The sequence below is a fragment of the Pseudophryne corroboree genome, chromosome 6 (genome assembly GCF_028390025.1).
Source record: "Pseudophryne corroboree isolate aPseCor3 chromosome 6, aPseCor3.hap2, whole genome shotgun sequence".
Taxonomy (NCBI): Eukaryota; Metazoa; Chordata; class Amphibia; order Anura; family Myobatrachidae; genus Pseudophryne; species Pseudophryne corroboree.
In genome coordinates, this window is record NC_086449.1 from 562,459,588 (window position 1) to 562,482,911 (window position 23,324).

At 47.8% G+C, this 23,324-nt stretch overlaps 1 protein-coding gene across 1 annotated transcript in view; it reads left to right on the top strand.

Moving 5' to 3' along the window:
- Positions 1 to 1,235: 1,235 nt before the first annotated feature.
- ALDH1L2 (aldehyde dehydrogenase 1 family member L2) overlaps positions 1,236 to 23,324 on the top strand; it is a 202,984-nt gene continuing 180,895 nt past the window's right edge. Inside the window, exon 1 of the mRNA XM_063927761.1 lies at positions 1,236 to 1,406. Coding sequence (XP_063783831.1) covers positions 1,359 to 1,406 — 48 coding nt within the window. The 5' untranslated portion in view covers positions 1,236 to 1,358. The remainder of the gene's footprint in view (positions 1,407 to 23,324) is intronic.

Sequence of the window (23,324 nt, forward strand, 5' to 3'; positions counted from 1 at the left end):
CCCTTGTGAGACCATATGCTGGTGTGGTTGGCCCTGGGTTCCTCCTAATGCAAGACAATGCTAGACCTCATGTGGCTGGAGTGTGTCAGCAGTTCCTGCAAGACGAAGGCATTGATGCTATGGACTGGCCCGCCCGTTCCCCAGACCTGAATCCAATTGAGCACATCTGGGACATCATGTCTCGCTCCATCCACCAACGCCATGTTGCACCACAGACTGTCCAGGAGTTGGCGGATGCTTTAGTCCAGGTCTGGGAGGAGATCCCTCAGGAGACCATCCGCCACCTCAGCAGGAGCATGCCCAGGCATTGTAGGGAGGTCATACAGGCACATGGAGGCCACACACACTACTGAGCCTCATTTTGACTTGTTTTAAGGACATTACATCAAAGTTGGATCAGTCTGTAGTGTGTTTTTCCACTTAAATTCTGAGTGTGACTCCAAATCCAGACCTCCATGGGTTAATAAATTTGATTTCCATTGATAATTTTTGTGTGATTTTGTTGTCAGCACATTCAACTATGTAAAGAACAAAGTATTTAATAAGAATATCTCATTCATTCAGATCTAGGATGTGTTATTTTAGTGTTCCCTTTATTTTTTTGAGCAGTGTATATATTATGTAGTTGTGTGTGTGTGTGTGTGTGTGTGTGTGTATGTATGTATATATATATATATATATATATGTATATATGTATGTGTGTGTGTGTGTGTGTGTATATATATATATATATATATATATATATATATATGTATGTATGTATATATACATATGCAATGCATGTGTATATATATATATATATATATATATATATATATACATACAAACGATATTTCTAAACGTACTAGTTACCTTCAGAAACTAATATTGCACATTGCACCATACAGAAGAGTTAACATTTGAACATAACAGACAGAAATATATACTGTGTATGTGACACGAATGCAGATTATGATAACCTGTAACCCCGCCCCTCTGTGATTGCATCAATCAGAGTGCAGCAGAAGCATCCAAGAAATACAGGAATGTCTGGGATAGGGGTGTGCTTAGTGATCGGTGGGCGTGGCCTATCAGTTGGCAATGGCATTACAAAGGCAGACAAGGGGCGTGCCTGTGCTATAAGGAACAATAGGTCGGAAGAAAGGCAGGCCGGCGAGTATGTGGTGATTGTCATCTGCGCGGAGAGACCTCTAGGTGGGCGTAGCCATGTGTAGGGGGTGTGCCCTCCTAGGTGGCCGTGCAGTCTGTCGCTGTGAGTTTCAGAGAAGCTCTGAGCTCTGCAGTTGCTGCGTCTCTCTTTGCTACTGGGGTCGGGTGATTTACTGTGTGTGACGCTCTGCTGCTGGCCACTTGCAAATATGCTGCGTGCTGCCAACCAGTTCTTCAGGAAATTCTCTACTGCAACAGTGAGTAACCTGCCAGCGAGCTGGCATGGTCATCAGCTGGCACTATTCAATAGGTTAATAATAATCTTCCTTTCTGCCATGTGGCTGTATCAGTGTATGGAATACTGTGTTACAGTACAAAAACACTCAGCCACTAGTAATCTGTAGTGTTGATGTGTTGGTAGTTTAGTAAGTGCCCTCCGCCGGGTGTTGTGCTGGGTGACTGCTGCTGTATGACTGTCAGAAGAACAACAGCTGTACACTCAGTGTGCTGCCTGGCTGTGTATCCGATGGCATGGAACGCTAGGGAACACCTACAGGCTTCTGTAAACAAGTCTGATGGAAGTTTCCAGTATGAGCATTTGGCTGTGCAGCAGACCAGACTCCAACGGTTTTCAAGGTTAGCTCTGCCTTACTGCTGCCAATACTGTGGTGAAATTGCATAAGAAAACAAATTGCTTTGTCCCTGGCACTCTGAGCTAAATACACAGCTCTGCGTGCAGGGGCTGATTTAGGGGTGAGGGTGCCACTGGGCACAACAGTAACGCCCACCCCCTCTCCCATCTATTCTTATTATTTTCATTGATTGGATATAACTCTCATTTGCTGATAGCCAATTTAATAGAATAATAAAAAAGCCACTATGACATTTTTGTATTTTTGATTTACTGTATGTATACATATTTACTGAGCAGGACACATTACAGGGACAGTATGTGCATGTCCTATCCATTTACACTCCATTCAAGATGGCATATAGTACAGTACAGTGGAAATATTTATCAGTTACCGGCAGGGCTTAAAGTGGTCCTGGTGAGGTGGTGGAACTCTTGGAGGAGGACCATGGAGGCACCAGGACCTGAGGAAGGAGTAGGTGGCTGCAGCTCATCAGCAACCCTAGTGCCGCCTGGATCATCGATTGACGCAGATGATGGGGTGGGCTTTTCTGTTGGAATTACTGTGCAGGGCAATGGAGGAGGTGGAACTAGTTCCCCCTACCATTACAGGTGGTGGAACTCAGTTCCACCTCGTTCCCCCCCACTTTAACCCCTGGTTACTGGTATATTTTGGGCTGACAGTACCAATACAAGCATCCACGTGCTGCCCCCACACAGGTACCGCCCCTAGACACGTGCCTAATGGGAAATTCCCCATGGGATGCGGTTAGTATACTGGCTGTCAGGATCCCGGCATTCAGGATACTGATGCCGGAATCCCGACAGGAGTTTGAAATGCCGGTGGTCGGAATCCCAACCGCGGCCCAGCATTCCCATTTGGGAGGTGGGTCCACGCCACCACTCGATGGGGAATATAACCTGTGGCGAGAGATGCTCGCCATCAGGCCTAATGCATGGCGAGCCTGCAAGGTGACTTGCTGCCTCGCTGCTGGGATTCCAGATGACGGGATGCCGCTGTTGGTATAGTGACAGCCGGCATCCCATCTGTTGGTATTCCATCTGCGTGTGTCTACAGATGTACTAACATTTATAATGTCATTATTTTACACACTTTAATCACTCACAATTAATAAAAAAATAAACATTTAATTTCTACCCCCAATACGAGTAGTGGATAACATGATCATTTTTGTCCCATGCCAGTAGCCCTGGTACCGTAACCAATGGCGGGATTTTTTATTTTGGAAGGAGAATCAGATCACAATATAAAATGAAACCATCAGCCCTCTGAGGTGTGTAAGCAGGCCAAACATTAGGGTAACCTATGGCTGGCTACTCAATAAGGTGCAAACCCATCATCATCCAGTCAAACAAACCTGTTATGTAACTAGTATGTACTGTATGTATGCAGTGCTCTTACTATATGATTCCAAAAGAAAGGCAAAGTGTAGGAACTATGCTGGTCAGGAGGGCTGTATAAAATCCCTATGACGGCCGCCTGTCACTTATTAATGCACCAAGATACAAGGCAAAGTGAGACAGACAGTGCAGATCCCTACTCATGAGAGCAGTGGTTCCCAAACTTTCCTGGATCACAATGCCCAGGGTATAGACTATCACCATTTTATTCACGGCACGCACCCCTTGGTCAAATGTTTCTTATTAGAAATTTGGCAAACGTTACTAAATGAATTGTGTTGATTTGTCATTCATAGGTTCACTTCTGTGGTGGTGGACAGGATCGCACTCCTGTTTGTGTTTGGCAGCAACTAGCACTGGCTTTGACTATTACATGGACCATAAGTAATTGACTTGATCATGAACCACCCACCCATGACAGTGCTCTGCTGCACCCCAGGGTTTGGGAACAGCTGGTCTAGAGATTAAAATATATAAATATATGCGCACAGTGGCATTGAATAAAATACAGTGTATTGCACACATAAAGTGTAACATTGATTATGCTATGTATGGAATTTGGGTAACATCGATTTTTCAGAATGCAGTACAGAATATCTCCATAGTATTTTATTCCACGTTTTCAATCGTTTTTTTATTATTATCCATCATCTTGTCGGGAGCTCCATACGAGTAGCAACATGATTTACAAGTGATAATTTGTCCTCCATTGTGTTGGAACAGGTGTATGATACCACTCCCGGATGGTTGCTGGTGTCAATATCTGTTACAGCCACCTTGTGATTGTTATATTACCTACAGTATGTACAGTATCTGGTGGAGGCATCTAGCCATACAGGATAATATACGTGACTTTATAACTCCCTCAGCCGTTACAGTGAGCACTAGTATGTTACTGTAACCAGATCATTTCTGGTGATTTTAAACAAAGCAAAATAAAAACAAGTCTTTGTATTGTTTGACTTTGAACTGTCCTTTGTTCCCCACATTCAATCTGTTTCCAAATCATGTTACATGCATCTAAAAAAACATGTCCAAAATACGATCTTACCTTATACAAGACACTGCAAAACACTTATCCATGCTCTTATCATCTCTTACATGGATTATTGCAATAGTCTGCTTACTGGTCTTACCAAAAAGACTCTCACCACTACAATGCATTCTGAATGCAGCTGCGAGGCTAATCTTCCTCGCTAGACGTTCATCGTCTTCAGATCCACTCTGAAAGTCCCTCCATTGGCTATCTGTATTCTACCGTATTCAATATAAAATACCCCTTCCTGGTTGCAGGACTTTCCTTGGTCTGCACCCACTCTGTGCCATACCGCGCACAATAAGACTCTTCTCTAGACTCTAAACCTTAAAGCGTTCCCTGAAAACTCACCTCTTCAGGCAAGCTTATCAAATTCTGGAACTGCTCACCTAAAGGCCAGTACTCACTGGCCGATGGCAGAGAGATGTGTGCTGAGCGAACCGCTCAGCACACATCTCTCCCGGCGCTCAGCACAGCGCGATCTGTGCTGAGCGCGCGGGGGGAGACGGGGGGGCCGCTCACTTCACCCAGCGGGTGAAGTGAGCGACCCGCTAGATTGGCCTGCATGCATGCCAATCTAGCAGCAGCGATAGCGATGCGCGGGGCTGCGCATCGCTATCGCTGAGGGGGCTACACACGGAGCGATCGTGCTTAAAATCTAAGCAATCTAGTCAGATTGCTTAGATTTTAAGCAGCGATCGCTCCGTGAGTACCCCCCTTAACCCTCATAACTTTTCCTATCCAATTACACCCCCACTGTACAGTACAAACACATCTTCACATATTTTCTCCTTCCTCCTGACCCCCCGCCAACATTGCTGTGTGACTATACCATGCAGCCCACCAAGAACCCTTTCAATCTGGTGGGCAATTGTGAAATAGATAACACCGATCCTTGTGTATCATATTGCCTGTTTCTCTATAGATTATAAACGAGCAGGGCCTTCTTACCTCTGACTGTTTGTTATTACCCAGTTTTGTTATACAATTGTTGTTTCCAATTGTAAAGCACAATGGAATTTCTCATACGTCCTAGAGGATGCTGGGGACACCATTAGAACCATGGGGTATAGACGGGATCCGCAGGAGACATGGGCACTTTAAGACTTTCAAAAGGGGTGTGCACTGGCTCCTCCCTCTATGCCCCTCCTCCAGACTCCAGTTTTAGAATTGTGCCCAGTGAGACTGGACGCACTACAGGGGAGCTCTACTGAGTTTCTCTGAAAAATACTTATTGTTAGGTTGTTTATGTTCAGGGAGGCTGCTGGCAACAGTCTCCCTGCTTCGTGTGACTTAGGGGAGAGAAGTATGACCAACTTCCAGTGAGTTTAATGGCTCTGCTTCTGGCTACAGGACACCATTAGCTCCTGAGGGTGCTGATCGCTGGGTACGCCTAGATGCTCACTCCCGCAGCCGGCCGTCACCCCCTTACAGAGCCAGAAGTCAGAAGACAGGTGAGTAGACAGAAGAAAAGAAGACTTCAGTGACGGCATGTTCTGAGGTACCGCGCAGCGAACGGACGCTGCGCACAAGGCTCCCACATACACACCCACTACATGGTGCAGGGCGCGGGAGGGGGCGCCCTGGGCAGCTTAAAATTCTCAGCGGACACTGGCAAAAGGGGACATTAGTGCCAAGGCACTGTCGTAACCCCCGCCAGTATAGTCATATTTGCAAAGTAGCGGGACAGAAGCGTGCCATTAAAGGGGCGGAGCTTCATCCTCACAGCTCACTCGCGCCATTTCCCCTCCACAGGCTGCAGAGACGCTGGTCCTTCCTTCACACTGACAAGTATCGGTGCAAAATGGGGGGGGGGGGGGCACTGGCTAATTTGGTGTATACTTTATGGTGTAATACTTTATATTAAAAATGCTGCAGGTCTGGGGCATTTATTGGGCGCTTCAGAACTGCTGATTGAGCGCTGGGGTGTGAGCTGGCAAATTCCCTCTGTGTCTCTCTGACAGGCTTTTCTGTGGGTCTGTCCCCTATAAGCCCAGTGTGTCGGCATGTCTGAGGCTGAGTGCTCTTCACAGGAGGAGGCTGTATTAGAGACACAAAAGGCGGTGGGGGTGACCATGTCGGCACCGCCGACTCCTGATTGGGTAAATGTGTTGAATGCTTTACATGCTAATGTGGCTCGTATTAGTAAGAGATTAGACAAGTCTGAGTCTCAGACCCAGGCATGGAAGAAATCTGTGGAGGATATGTTATTACAAGTCCAGACCCCCTCGGGGTCACAGAAACGTACGTTTGCCCAGTTAGCAGACACTGATACCGACACGGACACTGATTCCAGTGTCGATTATAGCGATTCCCGATTAGATCTAAAATTGGCAAAGAGCATTCAGTACATGATTGTGGTGGTTAAAGAGGTATTGCATATCACTGAGGACCCTGCTGTTCCAGATAAAAGGGTCTGTATGTATAAGGAGAAGAAACCTGAGATAATGTTTCCTCTCTCTCATGAACTGAACACTCTATTTGAAAAAGTCTGGGAAAGCCCTGACAGAAAGTTTCAGATTCCCAAAAGAATTTCGGTGGCTTAGCCGTTTCCCTCTGGGGATAGGGAAAAGTGGGAGTCACCCCCCATTGTAGACAAGGCCCTATTGCGGTTGTCTAAAAAGGTGGCTCTCCCGTCACCTGGCACGGCAGCCCTTAAGGACCCTGCGGCTCGTAAACAGGAATCTACGTTAAAATCCATTTATACGACCACAGGTACACTACTCAGACCGGTCATTGCCTCTGCGTGGGTGAGTAGTGCTATTGAAAAATGGGCAGATAACTTGTCATCTGATATAGATACCCTAGATAGGGATAGCATCCTCTTAACGCTGGGTTATATCAAGGACGCTGCAGCTTACCTAAAGGAAACTGCGAGGGATATTGGTCTTTTGGAATCAAAGGCCAATGCCATGGCAGTCTCAGCTAGGCGAGCATTGTGGATTCATCAATGGAATGCTGATGCTGACTCTAAGAAAAATATGGAATCCCTGCCATATAAAGGTGGTGTCTTGTTTGGTGACGGCCTTGCTGATTTGGTATCTACGGCTACCGTGGGTAAGTCATAATTTTTGCCTTATGTGGCTTTGCAACAAAAGAAAACACACCACTATCAAATGCAGTCCTTTCGGCCAAATAAATACAAGAAAGGGCGAGGTTCTTTCTTCCTTGCTACTAGAGGAAGGGGAAGAGGTAAAAGATCACCAGCCATGGCGGGTTCCCAGGAGCAGAAGTCCTCCCTGACTTCTGCCAAATCCAGCGCATGACGCTGGGGCTCCTCTGCGGGAGTCCGCACCTGTGGGGGCACGTCTCAAACTCTTCGGTCAGTTCTGGGTTCGTTCGGACCTGGACCCTTGGGTTTTACAAATAGTATCCCAAGGGTACAAACTGGAGTTTCAAGACGTTCCCCCTCGCCGATTTTTCAAATCGGCCTTACCAGCTTCTCTTCCGGACAGGGAGGTAGTATGCGACGCAATACAAAAGTTGTCTAAATCAGGTCATTGTCATGGTTCCCCCATCACAACAGGGAGAAGGCTTTTATTCAAGCCTGTTCGTGGTCCCAAAGCCGGACGGCTCGGTCAGACCGATCCTAAACCTGAAATCCCTCAATTTCTACCTAAGAAAATTCAAATTCAAGATGGAGTCTCTCCGAGCAGTTATTTCTAGTCTGGAGGAAGGGAATTTTATGGTGTCGGTGGACATAAAGGATGCCTACTTACATGTTCACATTTATCCTCCGCATCAGGCTTACCTGAGGTTTGCAATTCAGGACTGTCATTACCAATTTCAGACGTTGCCGTTTGGTCTGTCCACGGCTCTGAGGATTTTCACCAAAGTGATGGCGGAGATGATGGTTCTCCTTCGCAAGCAAGGAGTCACGATTATCCCGTACTTGGACGATCTCCTGATAAAGGCGAGATCCAGGGACCAGTTGGTGAGAAACATTGCACTGTCCCTGACAGTTCTTTAACAACATGGTTGGCTCCTAAACTTGCCAAAATCACAGTTGATTCCGGTGACGCGGTTGTCGTTTTTAGGAATGATACTGGACACAGAACTACAGAGAGTTTTTCTTCCAGTGGAAAAGGCTCAGGCACTTCAGACTCTGGTCAAGCAAATTCTGAAACCAGCAAGAGTGTCAATCCATCAATGCACTCGGTTGCTGGGGAAGATGGTGGCGGCCTACGAAGCCATTCAGTTTGGCAGATTCCATGCCAGAGTGTTTCAGTGGGACCTGGTGGACAAGTGATCCGGATCCCACCTGCACATGCACCGAAGGATAATCCTGTCCCCCAGGACCAGAATATCACTCCTGTGGTGGCTACACAGTTCTCACCTCCTAGAGGGGCGCAGGTTCGGGATCCAGGACTGGATCCTAGTAACCACGGATGCAAGTCTCCGAGGATGGGGAGCAGTCACGCAGGGGGAAAACTTCCAAGGAAGATGGTCAAGCCAGGAAACTTGTGTCCACATAAACGTTCTGGAGTTAAGGGCCATTTACAACGGCTTTGTGTAGGCGGAACATCTTCGCAACCTGCCCGTACTAATCCAGTCGGACAATGTTACAGCAGTAGCGTACATAAACCGCCAGGGCAGAACAAAAAGCAGAGCGGCAATGACAGAAGTCACAAAGGTTCTCCGCTGGGCGGAAAAGCATACAGGCGCACTGTCTGCGATCTTCATTCCAGGAGTGGACAACTGGGAAGCAGATTTTTAAGGCAGACACGATCTCCATCCAGGAGAGTGGAGCCTCCATCAGGAGGTCTTCACAGAAGTGACAAGTCATTGGGGAATTCCTCAAATAGACATGATGGCGTCTCGTATCAACAAGAAGCTTCAGAGATATTGTTCCAGGTCGAGGGACCCTCAAGCAATGGCAGTGGATGCACTAGTGACACCATGGGTGTTTCCGTCGTATGTATTCCCTCCACTGCCTCTCATTCCAAAAGTTCTAAAGATCATAAGAAGAACAAAGGTTCAAGCGATCCTCATTGTCCCGGACTGGCCAAGGAGGGCTTGGTATCCAGATCTTCAGGGATTACTCATAGGAGATCCCTGGCCTCTTCCTCTACGTGAGGACCTGTTACAGCAGGGGCCGTGCGTATACCAAGACTTACCGCGGCTGCGTTTGACGGCATGGCGGTTGAACGCCAAATCCTAGCCAGAAAAGGTATTCCCAGTGAAGTCATTCCCACACTTCTTCAGGCCAGGAAAGGAGTAACGTCTAGACATTACCACCGCATTTGGAGAAAATATGTGTCTTGGTGTGAATCCAAGAAGGCTCCTGCGGAAGAGTTTCAGCTAGGACGTTTTCTCCATTTTCTACAAGCAGGTGTGGAGGCGGGCCTAAAGTTGGGCTCAATTAAGGTGCAGATTTCAGCCTTATCGGGTTTCTTTCAAAAACATTTGGCCTCCCTTCTAGAAGTTCAGACCTTCATGAAAGGTGTGTTGCACATCCAACATCCATTTGTGCCCCCAGTGGCACCATAGGACCTTAACGTGGTGTTGCAGTCCCTTCAATCACATTGGTTCGAACCTTTACAGAAGGTGGAGTTGAAGTTCCTCACTTGGAAAGTGGTCATCCTGTTGGCTTTGGCATCCGCAAGGCGGGTGTCTGAGTTAGCGGCCTTGCCTCACAAGAGTCCTTATTTAATCTTTCATGAGGATAGAGCAGAGTTGAGGACTCGTCAGCATTTCCTGCCGAAAGTGGTTTCTTCTTTCCACATGAACCAACCTATTGTAGTGCCAGTGGCTAGTGACGCTTTAGTTGAGTCAAAGTCTCTGGATGTGGTCAGAGCTCTGAAAATCTATGTCACCAGAACGGCTCAGGTTAGGAAAACCGAGGCTCTGTTTGTCCTGTATGCTCCCAACAAGATTGGGTGTCCTGCTTCCAAACAGACCATTGCACGCTGGACATGTAACACGATTCAGCATGCTCATTCCACGGCTGGATTGCCGTTGCCGAAATCGGTGAAGGCCCATTCTACTAGAAAGGTGGGCTCGTCCTGGGCGGCTGCCCAGGGGGTCTCGGCATTGCAACTTTGCCGAGCTGCTACTTGGTCGGGTTCAAACACTTTTGCGAAGTTTTACAAGTTTGATACCCTGGCCGATGACGACCTCAAGTTTGGTCAATCGGTGCTGCAGAGTCATCCGCACTCTCCCGCCCGTTCTAGAGCTTTGGTATAACCCCATGGTTCTAATGGTGTCCCCTATCCTCTAGGACGTATGAGAAAATAGGATTTTAATACCTTTTCTCTAAGTCCATAGAGGATGCTGGGCACCCATCCCAGTGCGTACTGTTTCTGCAGTTATTAAATTGTGTTACACGCATGTTGTGTTAAGTTATTGTCAGCCTGTTGCTGAAATTGTTCATGCCGTTGGCTTGTATTCTGTTGAATGCCACGTTGTGCGGAATGCTTGAGGTGTGTGCTGGTATGAATATCACCTTAGTTTAACAATAAATCCTTTCTCTGACGTCCTAAGTGGATGCTGGGACTCCGTAAGGACCATGGGGATTAGCGGCTCCGCAGGAGACTGGGCACAACTAAAGAAAGCTTTAGGACTACCTGGTGTGCACTGGCTCCTCCCACTAAGACCCTCCTCCAGACCTCAGTTAGATTCTTGTGCCCGGCTGAGCTGGATGCACACTAGGGGCTCTCCTGAGCTCCTAGAAAGAAAGTATATTTTAGGTTTTTTATTTTACAGTGAGATCTGCTGGCAACAGACTCACTGCAGCGAGGGACTAAGGGGAGAAGAAGCGGACCTACCTAACTGGTGGTAGCTTGGGCTTCTTAGGCTACTGGACACCATTAGCTCCAGCATTATATAGCGCTCTGGTGTGTGCTGGCATACCCTCTCTCTGTCTCCCCAAAGGACTTTGTGGGGTCCTGTCCTCAGTCAGAGCATTCCCTGTGTGTGTGCTGTGTGTCGGTACGGCTGTGTCGACGTGGGATGAGGAAGGTTACGTGGAGGTGGAGCAGAGGCCGATAAATGGGATGTCGCCCCCTGTGGGGCCGACACCAGAGTGGATGGATAGGTGGAAGGTATTAACCGACAATGTCAACTCCTTACATAGAAGGCTGGATGACGTAAAACAGCTGTGGGACAGCCGGCTTCTCAGCCCGCGCCTGCCCAGGCGTCTCAAAGGCCATCAGGGGCTCAAAAAAGCGCCCGTTACCTCAGATGGCAGACACAGATGTCGACACGGAGTCTGACTCCAGTGTCGACGAGGTTGAGACATATACACAATCCACTAGGAACATCCGTTACATGATCTCGGCAATGAAAAATGTGTTACGCATTTCTGACATGAACCCAAGTACCACATAAAAGGGGTTTTATTTTTGGGGAGAAAAAGCAGCCAGTGTTTTGTTCCCCCATCAGATGAATGAATGAAGTGTGTAAAGTAGCGTGGGTTCCCCCGATAAGAAACTGGTAATTTCTAAAAAGTTACTGATGGCGTACCCTTTCCCGCCAGAGGATAGGTCACGTTGGGAGATATCCCTTAGGGTGGATAAGGCGCTCACACGTTTGTCAAAAAAGGTGGCACTGCCGTCTTAGGATACGGCCACCTTGAAGGAGCCTGCTGATAAAAAGCAGGAGGCTATCCTGAAGTCTGTATATACACACTCAGGTTATATACTGAGACCTGCAATTGCCTCAGCATAAATAGTGCTGCTGCAGCGTGGTCTGATACCCAGTCAGATAATATTAATACTCTAAGACAGGGATAATAGTTTGCTAACATAGAGCATATTAAAGACGTCGTCTTAGATATAAAGGATGCACAGAGGGATATTTGCCGGCTGGCATCCAGAATTAATGCAATGTCCATTCTGCCAGGAGGGTATTAGAAACCCGGCAGTGGACAGGTGATGCTGCCTATAAAAGGCACATGGAGATTCTGCCTTATAAGGGTGAGGAATTGTTTGGGGATGGTCTCTGGGACCTCGTATCCACAACAACAGCTGGGAAGAAATTTTTTTACCTCAGGTTTCCTCACAGCCTAAGAAAGCACTGCATTTTCAGGTACAGTCCTTTCGGCTTCAGAAAAGCAAGCGGGTCAAGGGCGCTTCCTTTCTGCACAGAGACAAGGGAAGAAGGAAAAAGCTGCACCAGCAGCCAGTTCCCAGGATCAAAAATCTTCCCCCGCTTCCTCTGAGTCCACCGCATGACGTTGGGGCTCCACAGGTGGAGACAGGTGCGGTAGGGGAGCGTCTCGGGAACTTCAGGGACCAGTGGGCTTGCCCACAGGTGGATCCCTAGGTTCTGCAAATAGTATCACAGGGATACAGGCTGGAGTTCGAGGCGACTCCCCCTCGCCGTTACCTCACATCAGCCTTGCCTGCTGCCCTCGGAGAAAGGTAGTACTGGCGGCAATTCACAAGCTGTACTTCCAGCAGGTGAAATCAAGGTACCCCTCCTTCAACAAGGCCGGGGTTACTATTCCAAAATGTTGTGGTACCGAAACCAGACGGTTCGGTGAGACCCATTCTAAAATTGAAAGCCTTGAACACTTATATACGAAGGTTCAAGTTCAAAATGGAATCGCTCAGGGCGATTATTGCAAGCCTGGAGAATTTCATGGTATCACTGGACATCAAGGATGCTTACCTGCATGTCCCTATTTACCCTCTTCACCAGGAGTACCTCAAAATTGTGGTACAGGATTGTCATTACCAATTCCAGACGTTGCCGTTGGTCTGTCCCCGGCACCAAGGTATTTACCAAGGTAATGGACGAAATAATTATCCCATACTTGGACGATCTCCTTATAAAGGCGAGGTCCAGGGAGCAGTTGTTCGGCGGAGTAGCACTATCTCGGGAAGTGCTACAACAGCACGGCTGGATTCTGAATATTCCAAAGTCGCAGCTGGTTCCTACGACGCGTCTACTGTTCCTGGGTATGGTTCTGGACACAGAACAGGATAAAAAGGGTTTCTCCCGGAGGAGAAGTCCAAGGAGTTGTCGTCTCTAGACAGAGACCTCCTAATACGTATACAGGTGTCGGTGCATCAATGCACGCAAGCCCTGGGAAGGATGGTAGCTTCTTACGAAGAAATTCCATTCGCCAGGTCCCATGCAAGGATTTTCCAGTGGGATCTGTTGGACAAGTGGTCCGGGTCGCATCTTCAGATGCATCGGCGGATAACCCTGTCTCCAAGGGCCAGGGTGTCGCTGTTGTGGTGGCTGCAGAGTGCTCATCTTCTAGGGGGCCGCTGTTTCGGCATACAGGACTGGGTCCTGGTGACCACGGATGCCAGCCTTCGAGGCTGGGGGGCAGTCACACACGGAAGAAACTTCCAAGGCTATGGAAAAGTCAGGAGACTTCCCTACACAGAAATATTCTGGAACTAAGGGCCATTTACAATGCCCTAAGTCAGGCTAGACCCCTGCTTCAACACCGGCCGGTGCTGATCCAGTCAGACAACATCACGGCGGTCGCTCATGTAAACCGACAGGGCGGCACAAGAAGCAGGATGGCGATGGCAGAAGCCACAAGGATTCTCCGATGGGCGGAAAATCATGTGTTAGCACTGTCAGCAGTGTTCATTCCCGGAGTGGACAACTGAGAAGCAGACTTTCTCAGAAGACACGACCTCCACCCGGGAGAGTGGGGACTTCATCCAGAAGTTTTCCAAATGATTGTACACCGTTGGGAAAGGCCACAGGTGGACATGATGGCGTCCCGCCTCAACAAAAAGCTACAAAGATATTGCGCCAGGTCAAGGAACCCTCAGGCGATAGCTGTGGACGCTCTGGTAACACCGTGGGTGTACCAGTCGGTGTATGTGTTCCCTTCTCTGCCTCTCTTACCCAGGGTAATGAGAATAATAAGAAGGAGAGGAGTAAGAACTATACTCATTGTTCCGGGTTGGCCAAGAAGAGCTTGGTAACCAGAACTCCAAGAAATGATCTCAGAGGACCCATGGCCTCTGCCGCTCAGACAGGACCTGCTGCAGCAGGGGGCCTGTCTGTTCCAAGACGTACCGCGGCTGCGTTTGACGGCATGGCGGTTGAACGCCGGATCCTGAAGGAAAAGGGCATTCCGGAGGAAGTTATCCCTACTCTATTTAAAGCTAGGAAAGAAGTGAACGCAAACCATTATCACCGCATATGGTGGAAATATGTTGCGTGCTGTGAGGCCAGGAAGGCCCCAAAGGAGAAATTTCAGCTAGGTCTATTTCTGCACTTCCTACAGTCAGAGGTGACTATGGGCCTAAAATTGGGTTCCATGAAGGTCCAGATTTCGGCTCTATCGATTTTCTTCCAAAATAGAACTGGCTTCACTGCCTGAAGTTCGAACTTTTGTTAAGGGAGTGCTGCATAGTCAGCCCCCGTTTGTGGCTCAAGTGGCACCGTGGGATCTCAACGTGGTGTTGGATTTCCTGAAGTCGCATTGGGTTGAGCTACTTAAATCCGTGGAGCTACAATACCTCACGTGGAAAGTGGTCATGCTGTGGGCCGTATCGTCGGCCAGGCGTGTATCAGAATTGGCGGCTTTGTCATACAAAAGCCCTTATCTGTATTTTATATGGATAAGGCGGAATTGAGGACTCGTTCCCAATTCCTTCCTAAGGTGGTATCAGTTTTTCATGTGAACCAACCTATTGTGGTGCCTGCGGCTACTTGGGACTTGGAGGATTCCAAGTTACTGGACGTAGTCAGGGCCCTGAAAAGTATATGTTTCCAGGACGGCTGGAGTCAGGAAAACTGACTCGCTATTTATCCTGTATGCACCCAACAAGCTGGGTGCTCCTGCTTCTAAGCAGACTATTGCTCGCTGGATCTGTAGCACGATTCAACTTGCACATGCTGCGGCTGGACTGCCGCACCCTAAATCTGTAAAAGCCCATTCCACGTGGAAAGTGGGCTCTTCTTGGGCGGCTGCCCGAGGGATCTCGGCTTTACAACTTTGCCGAGCTGTTACTTGGTCGGGTTCAAACATTTTTGCAACAGTCTACAAGTTTGATACCCTGGCTGAGGAGGACCTAGAGTTTGCTCATTCGGTGCTGCAGAGTCATCCGCACTCTCCCGCCCGTTTGGGAGCTTTGGTATAATCCCTATGGTCCTTACGGAGTCCCAGCATCCACTTAGGACGTCAGAGAAAATAAGATTTTACTCACCGGTAAATCTATTTCTCGTAGTCCGTAGTGGATGCTGGGCGCCCATCCCAAGTGCGGATTGTCTGCAATACTTGTTTATAGTTATTGCCTAACTAAAGGGTTATTGTTGAGCCATCTGTTGAGAGGCTCAGTTACATTTCATACTGTTAACTGGGTATAGTATCACGAGTTATACGGTGTGATTGGTGTGGCTGGTATGAGTCTTACCCGGGATTCAAAATCCTTCCTATTTGTGTCAGCTCTTCCGGGCACAGTATCCTAACTGAGGTCTGGAGGAGGGTCTTAGTGGGAGGAGCCAGTGCACACCAGCTATTCCTAAAGCTTTCTTTAGTTGTGCCCAGTCTCCTGCGGAGCCGCTAATCCCCATGGTCCTTACGGAGTCCCAGCATCCACTACGGACTACGAGAAATAGATTTACCGGTGAGTAAAATCTTATTTTCCTCAAAATATGTCCGTCTCCCTGGGCACAGTTCCTATAACTGGAGTCTGGAGGAGGGGCATAGAGGGAGGAGCCAGTGCACACCCCTTTTGAAAGTCTTAAAGTGCCCATGTCTCCTGCGGATCCCGTCTATACCCCATGGTTCTAATGGTGTCCCCAGCATCCTCTACGGACTTAGAGGAAAGGATTTACCGGTAGGTATTAAAATCCTATTTTGCAGTGCTATATAAGAATCTGTTAATAAATAAATAAATAATTGTTTGACCCGACACTAACAGATTATGTTAAGAACTAAGATAAATAATAGAATCATAATGGATTTTTATCTTCCAAACAAAATGATATTTGCTGAGCAGTTATCAGGCATATATTTTGTAATGAAATAAACATTACAGCGTATAAAAATTCTGTTCACATGTAATTCACTGTAGCTGTGTCATTTAGGGGGTAATTCAGACCTGATCGCTCGCTAGCGTTTTTTGCAGCGCATGCATATGCACCGCAATGCGCAGGCGCGTCGCACAGGTACAAAGCGGATCGCAGCTCAGCGATGGGTTTGTGCGAAGAATCCATTCGCACGGGTGATCGCAAGGAGATTGACAGGAAGAAGGCGTTTCTGGGTGGCAACTGACCGTTTTCTGGGAGTGGTTGGAAAAACGCAGGCGTGTCCAAGCATTTGCAGGGAGGGTTTCTGACATCAATTCCAGTCTCGGACAGGCTGAAGTGTTCGCAGCGACTGAGTAAGTCCTGGTCTACTCAGAGACTTCGTTCGTACAGATCTGTTCGTACAGCTCTGCTACATATGCGTTCGCACACTTACAAAGCGAAAATACACTCCCCTATGGGCAGCGACTATCTGTTCGCAGTAGTGCAAAAAAAAACCCTAGCGAGCGATCAGGTCTGAATTAGGCCCTTAGTCCGGCACTGAAAATGAAAGCACAAGTTTAACAATAATGTATAGAGAAAATACATCAGAACATTGGCCTTCCATATTGGACTGCTGTTCTTTATACTATCCCTCAACTGCTAAAAAGCAAGTACAGTATATAAAACACTAACAGCAATGAATTCTAAATTAACTGTTAGAAACCTTTGCAGCAAACACCATATACTATTGGGCTTTGCCAAACAACTGGATGTCACAAACAGATCATCGGTGCCTTCGGTGAGGAATCGGTATGATATCCCGGTTGTTGGGATCCCGGAGGTCAGCAGACCAAAGCCAGAATCCTGACAGCCGGAATACCGGCGGTGAGCACAGCATGTCCCCTCGCGGGCTCTCCACACTTTCGGGCCCGGTGGAGACCTTTGGCTGCTGCACTAATGTATTCCCCCTCGGGTGGTGGCGTGGACCTGCACCCGAGTGAAGATTCCGGGTGGCGGTCGGGATTCCCACCACCGGCATTTCATCGGGTGTCGGGATTCCGGCGTTGAGATCCCAACAGCTGACAAATTTATTGCCTCCCGGTGAAAGGTCCCACAGTAACTGCTATGCACCTCTGTTGTGAAGAGTAGATTTTGCTGAGGAGTTATGTCAGTGAAAGTAATAAGTGGTGTTTGTTACAAAAGCTTTTCTACATGTATTTAATTGCTTTTGTCACATACTATTCACGATAAAGGGTTGAAGTCTTAATACAGAAGGCAGATGTAAATGATTGATTTACTTTATAGTTAAAAATGTGCATCTGCTTTTGAACGGTATCCGGATGATAGACAGTGCATAGGACACCAATCAATAGGTTGACACCATATGGTCAAAAGGTTGTGACATTTTGTGCCCTTCAACCTAATGCATGTCGACCATTTGGTGTCGACCGATTTACTGTCTGACTACAATACTGTAGATCTTCAATACCACACCCCTTTTGAACACTGGGCTTGATACTTATTGACAAAGCTAAATGCTGCAGGCTAATTGTGAATGTTCATTTTTACTTTGTAAGATAAAATTAAATTACGTATTAGTATACCTTAATAAATGTGTGTAGATATAGCCATTTTGTAAATATAATAATTGTAGCAGGTGTTTGATTATGTGTATGTGGCAGACTGCCCACTACAATCTTGTGAACATGGGCTTACAGCATTCAATACAGACTGGCACAAGTGTGAATAACTATAGGGTCATTGAATTTGCGACATGTGCTTTTCATTGTGGCTCTCATATATGTGTGTGTGTTGTGTGTGTGTGTAGAAAAGAAGACGGTGACACTCAGAGGCTTTTAACTATTGTAATACGTGCACTCACCTTAACAAAGGGGCAGGTTTGGCTCCGAAACGTTGTTGTTATGTTTGTGAGTTCAATACACGTATTACAATAGTTAACAGCCTCTGAGTGCCGTTGTCTTCTTTTCTATGTGCACATGAATTTTGGAGGGCACCAGAGCACCTAATACGACTGAGGGTCCACCGGTCACAATACCAGCCCCTAAATCCCGTCTGCTCACAATCCCGATGGTCAGCATGCCGAACGGCAGGAACTATTCCCACTCGTGGGTTTCCATGACACCCATAGAGTGGGACTAGAACCTTTGGCGAGTTCCCCGCAGCATTCCGCAGCCGGGATGCCGGCGCCAGTATGCTGACCGCCGGTCACGCATACCCAACCCATATTAGCTTAATGTCGCAGACATGCCACCTGAAAAAGGCGCACACATGGATGCCACTGTGTCTGACTCAGAATCAGGCCCACAGTGTTTCAGTGAGGGAATAACCTGTTTCTACACACATCTAAACATTAAAAAGTGCAAAATGTGTTCAATAAGCCCAGACCCAAATCCACCCACGTATTGTATCGAAATTGCTCAATAGGGCACAGTTTGCATTAAATGCTACCTGTTTTTAGGTCCACAAGTCACCACACCCCATGAAATGACATCAGTAAACCAAAAATCCACCATATATATTGCATCACAATAACCACTGAACCCCCCTAATCCCTGAACTGACCCTCCTGGTCCCTGTCCAAGTGATTGGTGCATATACATGACATAAGTCATCACTAGCATCAGCTGAGTACAAGACACCTATTTGTCCATTCTGAGCACCAGCGTAAATACATTGTGAACACCGCGGAGTGGTGAAAACACATAAACAGAGCAGCGTCTGTGTACGAAAGTATGTTACTTTTCAGATGAACCTGTCCATTCATGTATGGTTTTTATTTTAATTGGCTCCTGTCTAAAATTAACCCTAATTTTAAGTCTGTATATGTACTGAATATGGGCAGCCTAGATGGGCAAGGTGGTTCTTATCTGCTGTAAAATTCTATGTCTCTATGTTAAATATATATATATATAAAGGTGGTTTTTCAACTTCAAACTGAGAACACTAAACAGCTGTTTCATGTATAGTCAGACTTCAAAATAAAAGTGGGATAAAAAGGAGAAAAACACACACATATACATATGGGGGGGGGGGTGTCTATTCTGACCTGGGTATGTGTACGTTCAAAATCTATAATGTGAGTGCTCGACCTTTCACCATGCGTCCGCATCCCGGAAATATGCAGTGGAAAGGTGTTTGACATCTGTGGCTGTCGGGGTGTGTATCGACGTGGCATTTCGTGGGCGTGGTCCGTACAATGCAGGTGTGTCCGGACCGTTTTTGGGTGGTCATTCCGAGTTGTTCGCTCGCTAGCTGCTTTTAGCAGCATTGCAAATGCTAGGCCGCCGCCCTCTGGGAGTGTATCTTAGCTTAGCAGAATAGCGAACGAAAGATTAGCAGAATTGCTACTAAATAATTCCTTGCAGTTTCTGAGTAGCTCCAGACCTACTCCTAGACTGCGATCACCTCAGTCCGTTTAGTTCCTGGATTGACGTCACAAACGCCCTGCGTTCGGTCAGCCACTCCCCCCGTTTCTCCAGCCACTCCTGCGTTTTTTAGTACACTCCCTGAAAACGCCAAGTTGCCGCCCAGAAACACCCACTTCCTGTCAATCACACTCCGATCACTCAAACGTTGAAAAAACGTCGCTCGAGCTTGTGCAAATCTCCAAAGTTTTGTGTTAAATTACTTAGCGCATGCGCGCTGCGTACCATGCGCATGCGCATTTTCCACCTAATCGCTGCATTGCGAAAAACGGCAACGAGCGAACAACTCGGAATGACCACCTTGGTGCGGCTGCGTGACATCACACGCAGCGTCTCTGAGAAAAAAATGGTGCTGGACCGTCTGCCAGCGTAGCCAGGCCGTACAGGCAGGGGTCGGCCTCAGATTGATGCGTTCTCAATTAAATTGTGAACGCATGACGGGGCAGCGCCACACACATGCTAGGTGGCCTTGCCGTGTGCTGGCCGGCCCCCAGCATGTAAGTAGATGGACGAAGTCTTGCTGCGTAAGCAAGATTTGCATCCATCTCTGAATAACCCCCATGATGCTTTACCAGGCAGTGTAGCTTTCCTAACTTTGGACTGCATGACATATTGCAATTGCTGTAGAGATGTAAAAATACAGCCTGAAAGCCTCCAGTACAGACATTTATTTGATTCTGTTGACTAATGTTCTCTAATGTATTTGTTCTCTCTGTACTACATTGATAAAGGAACCGCCTCTTTCTTTGCACTGTCCAAATCAGATATTTAGCTTAACTGCTGAAGCTTACAAAGCAGCCTCGTCATACAGTATGTGCTCCCCTTTACTAGGGACACGCCTCTGTTAATCTAATTTCTCTGACGTCCTAAGTGGATGCTGGGGACTCCGTCAGGACCATGGGGAATAGCGGCTCCGCAGGAGACAGGGCACAAAACTAAAGCTTTAGGATCAGGTGGTGTGTACTGGCTCCTCCCCCTATGACCCTCCTCCAAGCCTCAGTTAGGTTTTTGTGCCCGTCCGAGCAGGGTGCAATCTAGGTGGCTCTCTTAAGGAGCTGCTTAGAAAAAGTTTTTAGGTTTTTTATTTTCAGTGAGTCCTGCTGGCAACAGGCTCACTGCATCGAGGGACTTAGGGGAGAGAAGTTCAACTCACCTGCGTGCAGGACGGATTGGCTTCTTAGGCTACTGGACACCATTAGCTCCAGAGGGAGTCGGAACACAGGTCTCACCCTGGGGTTCGTCCCGGAGCCGCGCCGCCGACCCCCCTTGCAGATGCTGAAGATTGAAGGTCCAGAAACCGGCGGCAGAAGGCTCTTCAGTCTTCTTGAAGGTAGCGCACAGCACTGCAGCTGTGCGCCATTGTTTGTCACACACTTCTCACCAACGGTCACGGAGGGTGCAGGGCGCTGCTGGGGGCGCCCTGGGCAGCAATGTAAATACCTTTTATGGCTAAAAAATACATCACATATAGCCCTTGAGGCTATATGGATGTATTTAACCCCTGCCAGATATTACAAACTACGGGAGAAAAGCCCGCCGGAATAGGGGGCGGGGCTTATTCTCCTCAGCACACAGCGCCATTTTCCTGCTCAGCTCCGCTGTGAGGAAGGCTCCCAGGACTCTCCCCTGCACTGCACTACAGAAACAGGGTAAAACAGAGAGGGGGGGCACTTTTTTGGCGATATTTTATATATTTAAGCTGCTATAAGGATACAACACTTATATAAGGTTGTTCCCATATATATTATAGCGCTTGGGTGTGTGCTGGCAAACTCTCCCTCTGTCTCCCCAAAGGGCTAGTGGGGTCCTGTCTTCGATAAGAGCATTCCCTGTGTGTCTGCTGTGTGTCGGTACGTGTGTGTCGACATGTATGAGGACGATGTTGGTGTGGAGGCAGAGCAATTGCCGGTAATGGTGATGTCACCCCCCAGGGAGTCGACACCGGAATGGATGGCTTTGTTTATGGAATTACGTGATAATGTCAGCACATTACAAAAATCAGTTGACGACATGAGACGGCCGGAAAACCAGTTGGTACCTGCCCAGGCGTCTCAGACACCGTCAGGGGCTGTAAAACGCCCTTTACCTCATTCGGTCGACACAGACCCAGACACGGACACTGAATCTAGTGTCGACGGTGAAGAAACAAACGTATTTTCAAGTAGAGCCACACGTTATATGATCACGGCAATGAAGGAGGCTTTGCATATCTCTGATACTGCAAGTACCACAAAAAGGGGTATTATGTGGGGGGTGAAAAAACTACCTGTAGTTTTTCCTGAATCAGAGGAATTGAATGATGTATGTGATGAAGCGTGGGTTAACCCAGATAGAAAAGTGCTAATTTCAAAAAAGTTATTGGCATTATACCCTTTCCCGCCAGAGGTTAGGGCGCGCTGGGAAACACCCCCTAGGGTGGATAAGGCGCTCACACGCTTATCAAAACAAGTGGCGTTACCGTCTCCTGATACGGCCGCCCTCAAGGATCCAGCTGATAGGAGGCTGGAAACTACCCTAAAGAGTATATACACACATTCTGGTGTTATACTGCGACCAGCCATCGCCTCAGCCTGGATGTGCAGTGCTGGGGTGGTCTGGTCGGATTCCCTGACTGAAAATATTGATACCCTGGATAGGGACAGTATTTTATTGACTATAGAGCAATTAAAGGATGCTTTTCTTTATATGCGAGATGCTCAGAGGGATATTTGCACTCTGGCATCGAGAGTAAGTGCGATGTCCATATCTGCCAGAAGAAGTTTATGGACGCGACAGTGGTCAGGTGATGCGGATTCCAAACGACATATGGAAGTATTGCCGTATAAAGGGGAGGAATTATTTGGCGTAGGTCTATCGGATCTGGTGGCCACGGCAACTGCCGGAAAATCCACCTTTTTACCTCAGACCCCCTCCCAACAGAAAAAGACACCGTCTTTTCAGCCGCAGTCCTTTCGGTCCTATAAGAACAAGAGGGCAAAAGGACAGTCATATCTGCCCCGGGGCAGAGGAAGGGGTAAGAGAGGGCAGCAAGCAGCCCCTGCCCAGGAACAGAAGCCCTCCCAGGGTTCTGCAAAGCCCTCAGCATGACGCTGGGGCTGTACAAGCGGACTCAGGAGCGGTGGGGGGTCGACTCAGGAATTTCAGCGCACAGTGGGCTTGCTCACAGGTGGACCCTTGGATCCTGCAGGTAGTATCTCAGGGTTACAGGTGGGAATTCGAGAAGTCTCCCCCTCGCCGGTTCCTAAAGTCTGCTTTGCCAACGTCTCCCTCAGACAGGGCGACGGTATTGGAAGCCATTCACAAGCTGTTTTCTCAGCAGGTGATAGTCAAGGTACCCCTCCTACAACAGGGAAAGGGGTATTACTCCACGCTATTTGTGGTACCGAAGCCGGACTGCTCGGTAAGACCTATTCTAAATCTGAAATCTTTGAACCTGTACATACAAAAATTCAAGTTCAAGATGGAATCACTCAGAGCAGTGATAGCGAATCTGGAAGAAGGGGACTTTATGGTGTCCCTGGACATAAAGGATGCTTACCTGCATGTCCCAATTTGCCCTTCACATCAAGGGTACCTCAGGTTCGTGGTGCAAAACTGTCATTATCAGTTTCAGACGCTGCCGTTTGGATTGTCCACGGCACCTCGGGTCTTTACCAAGGTAATGGCCGAAATGATGATTCTTCTGCGAAGAAGAGGCGTATTAATTATC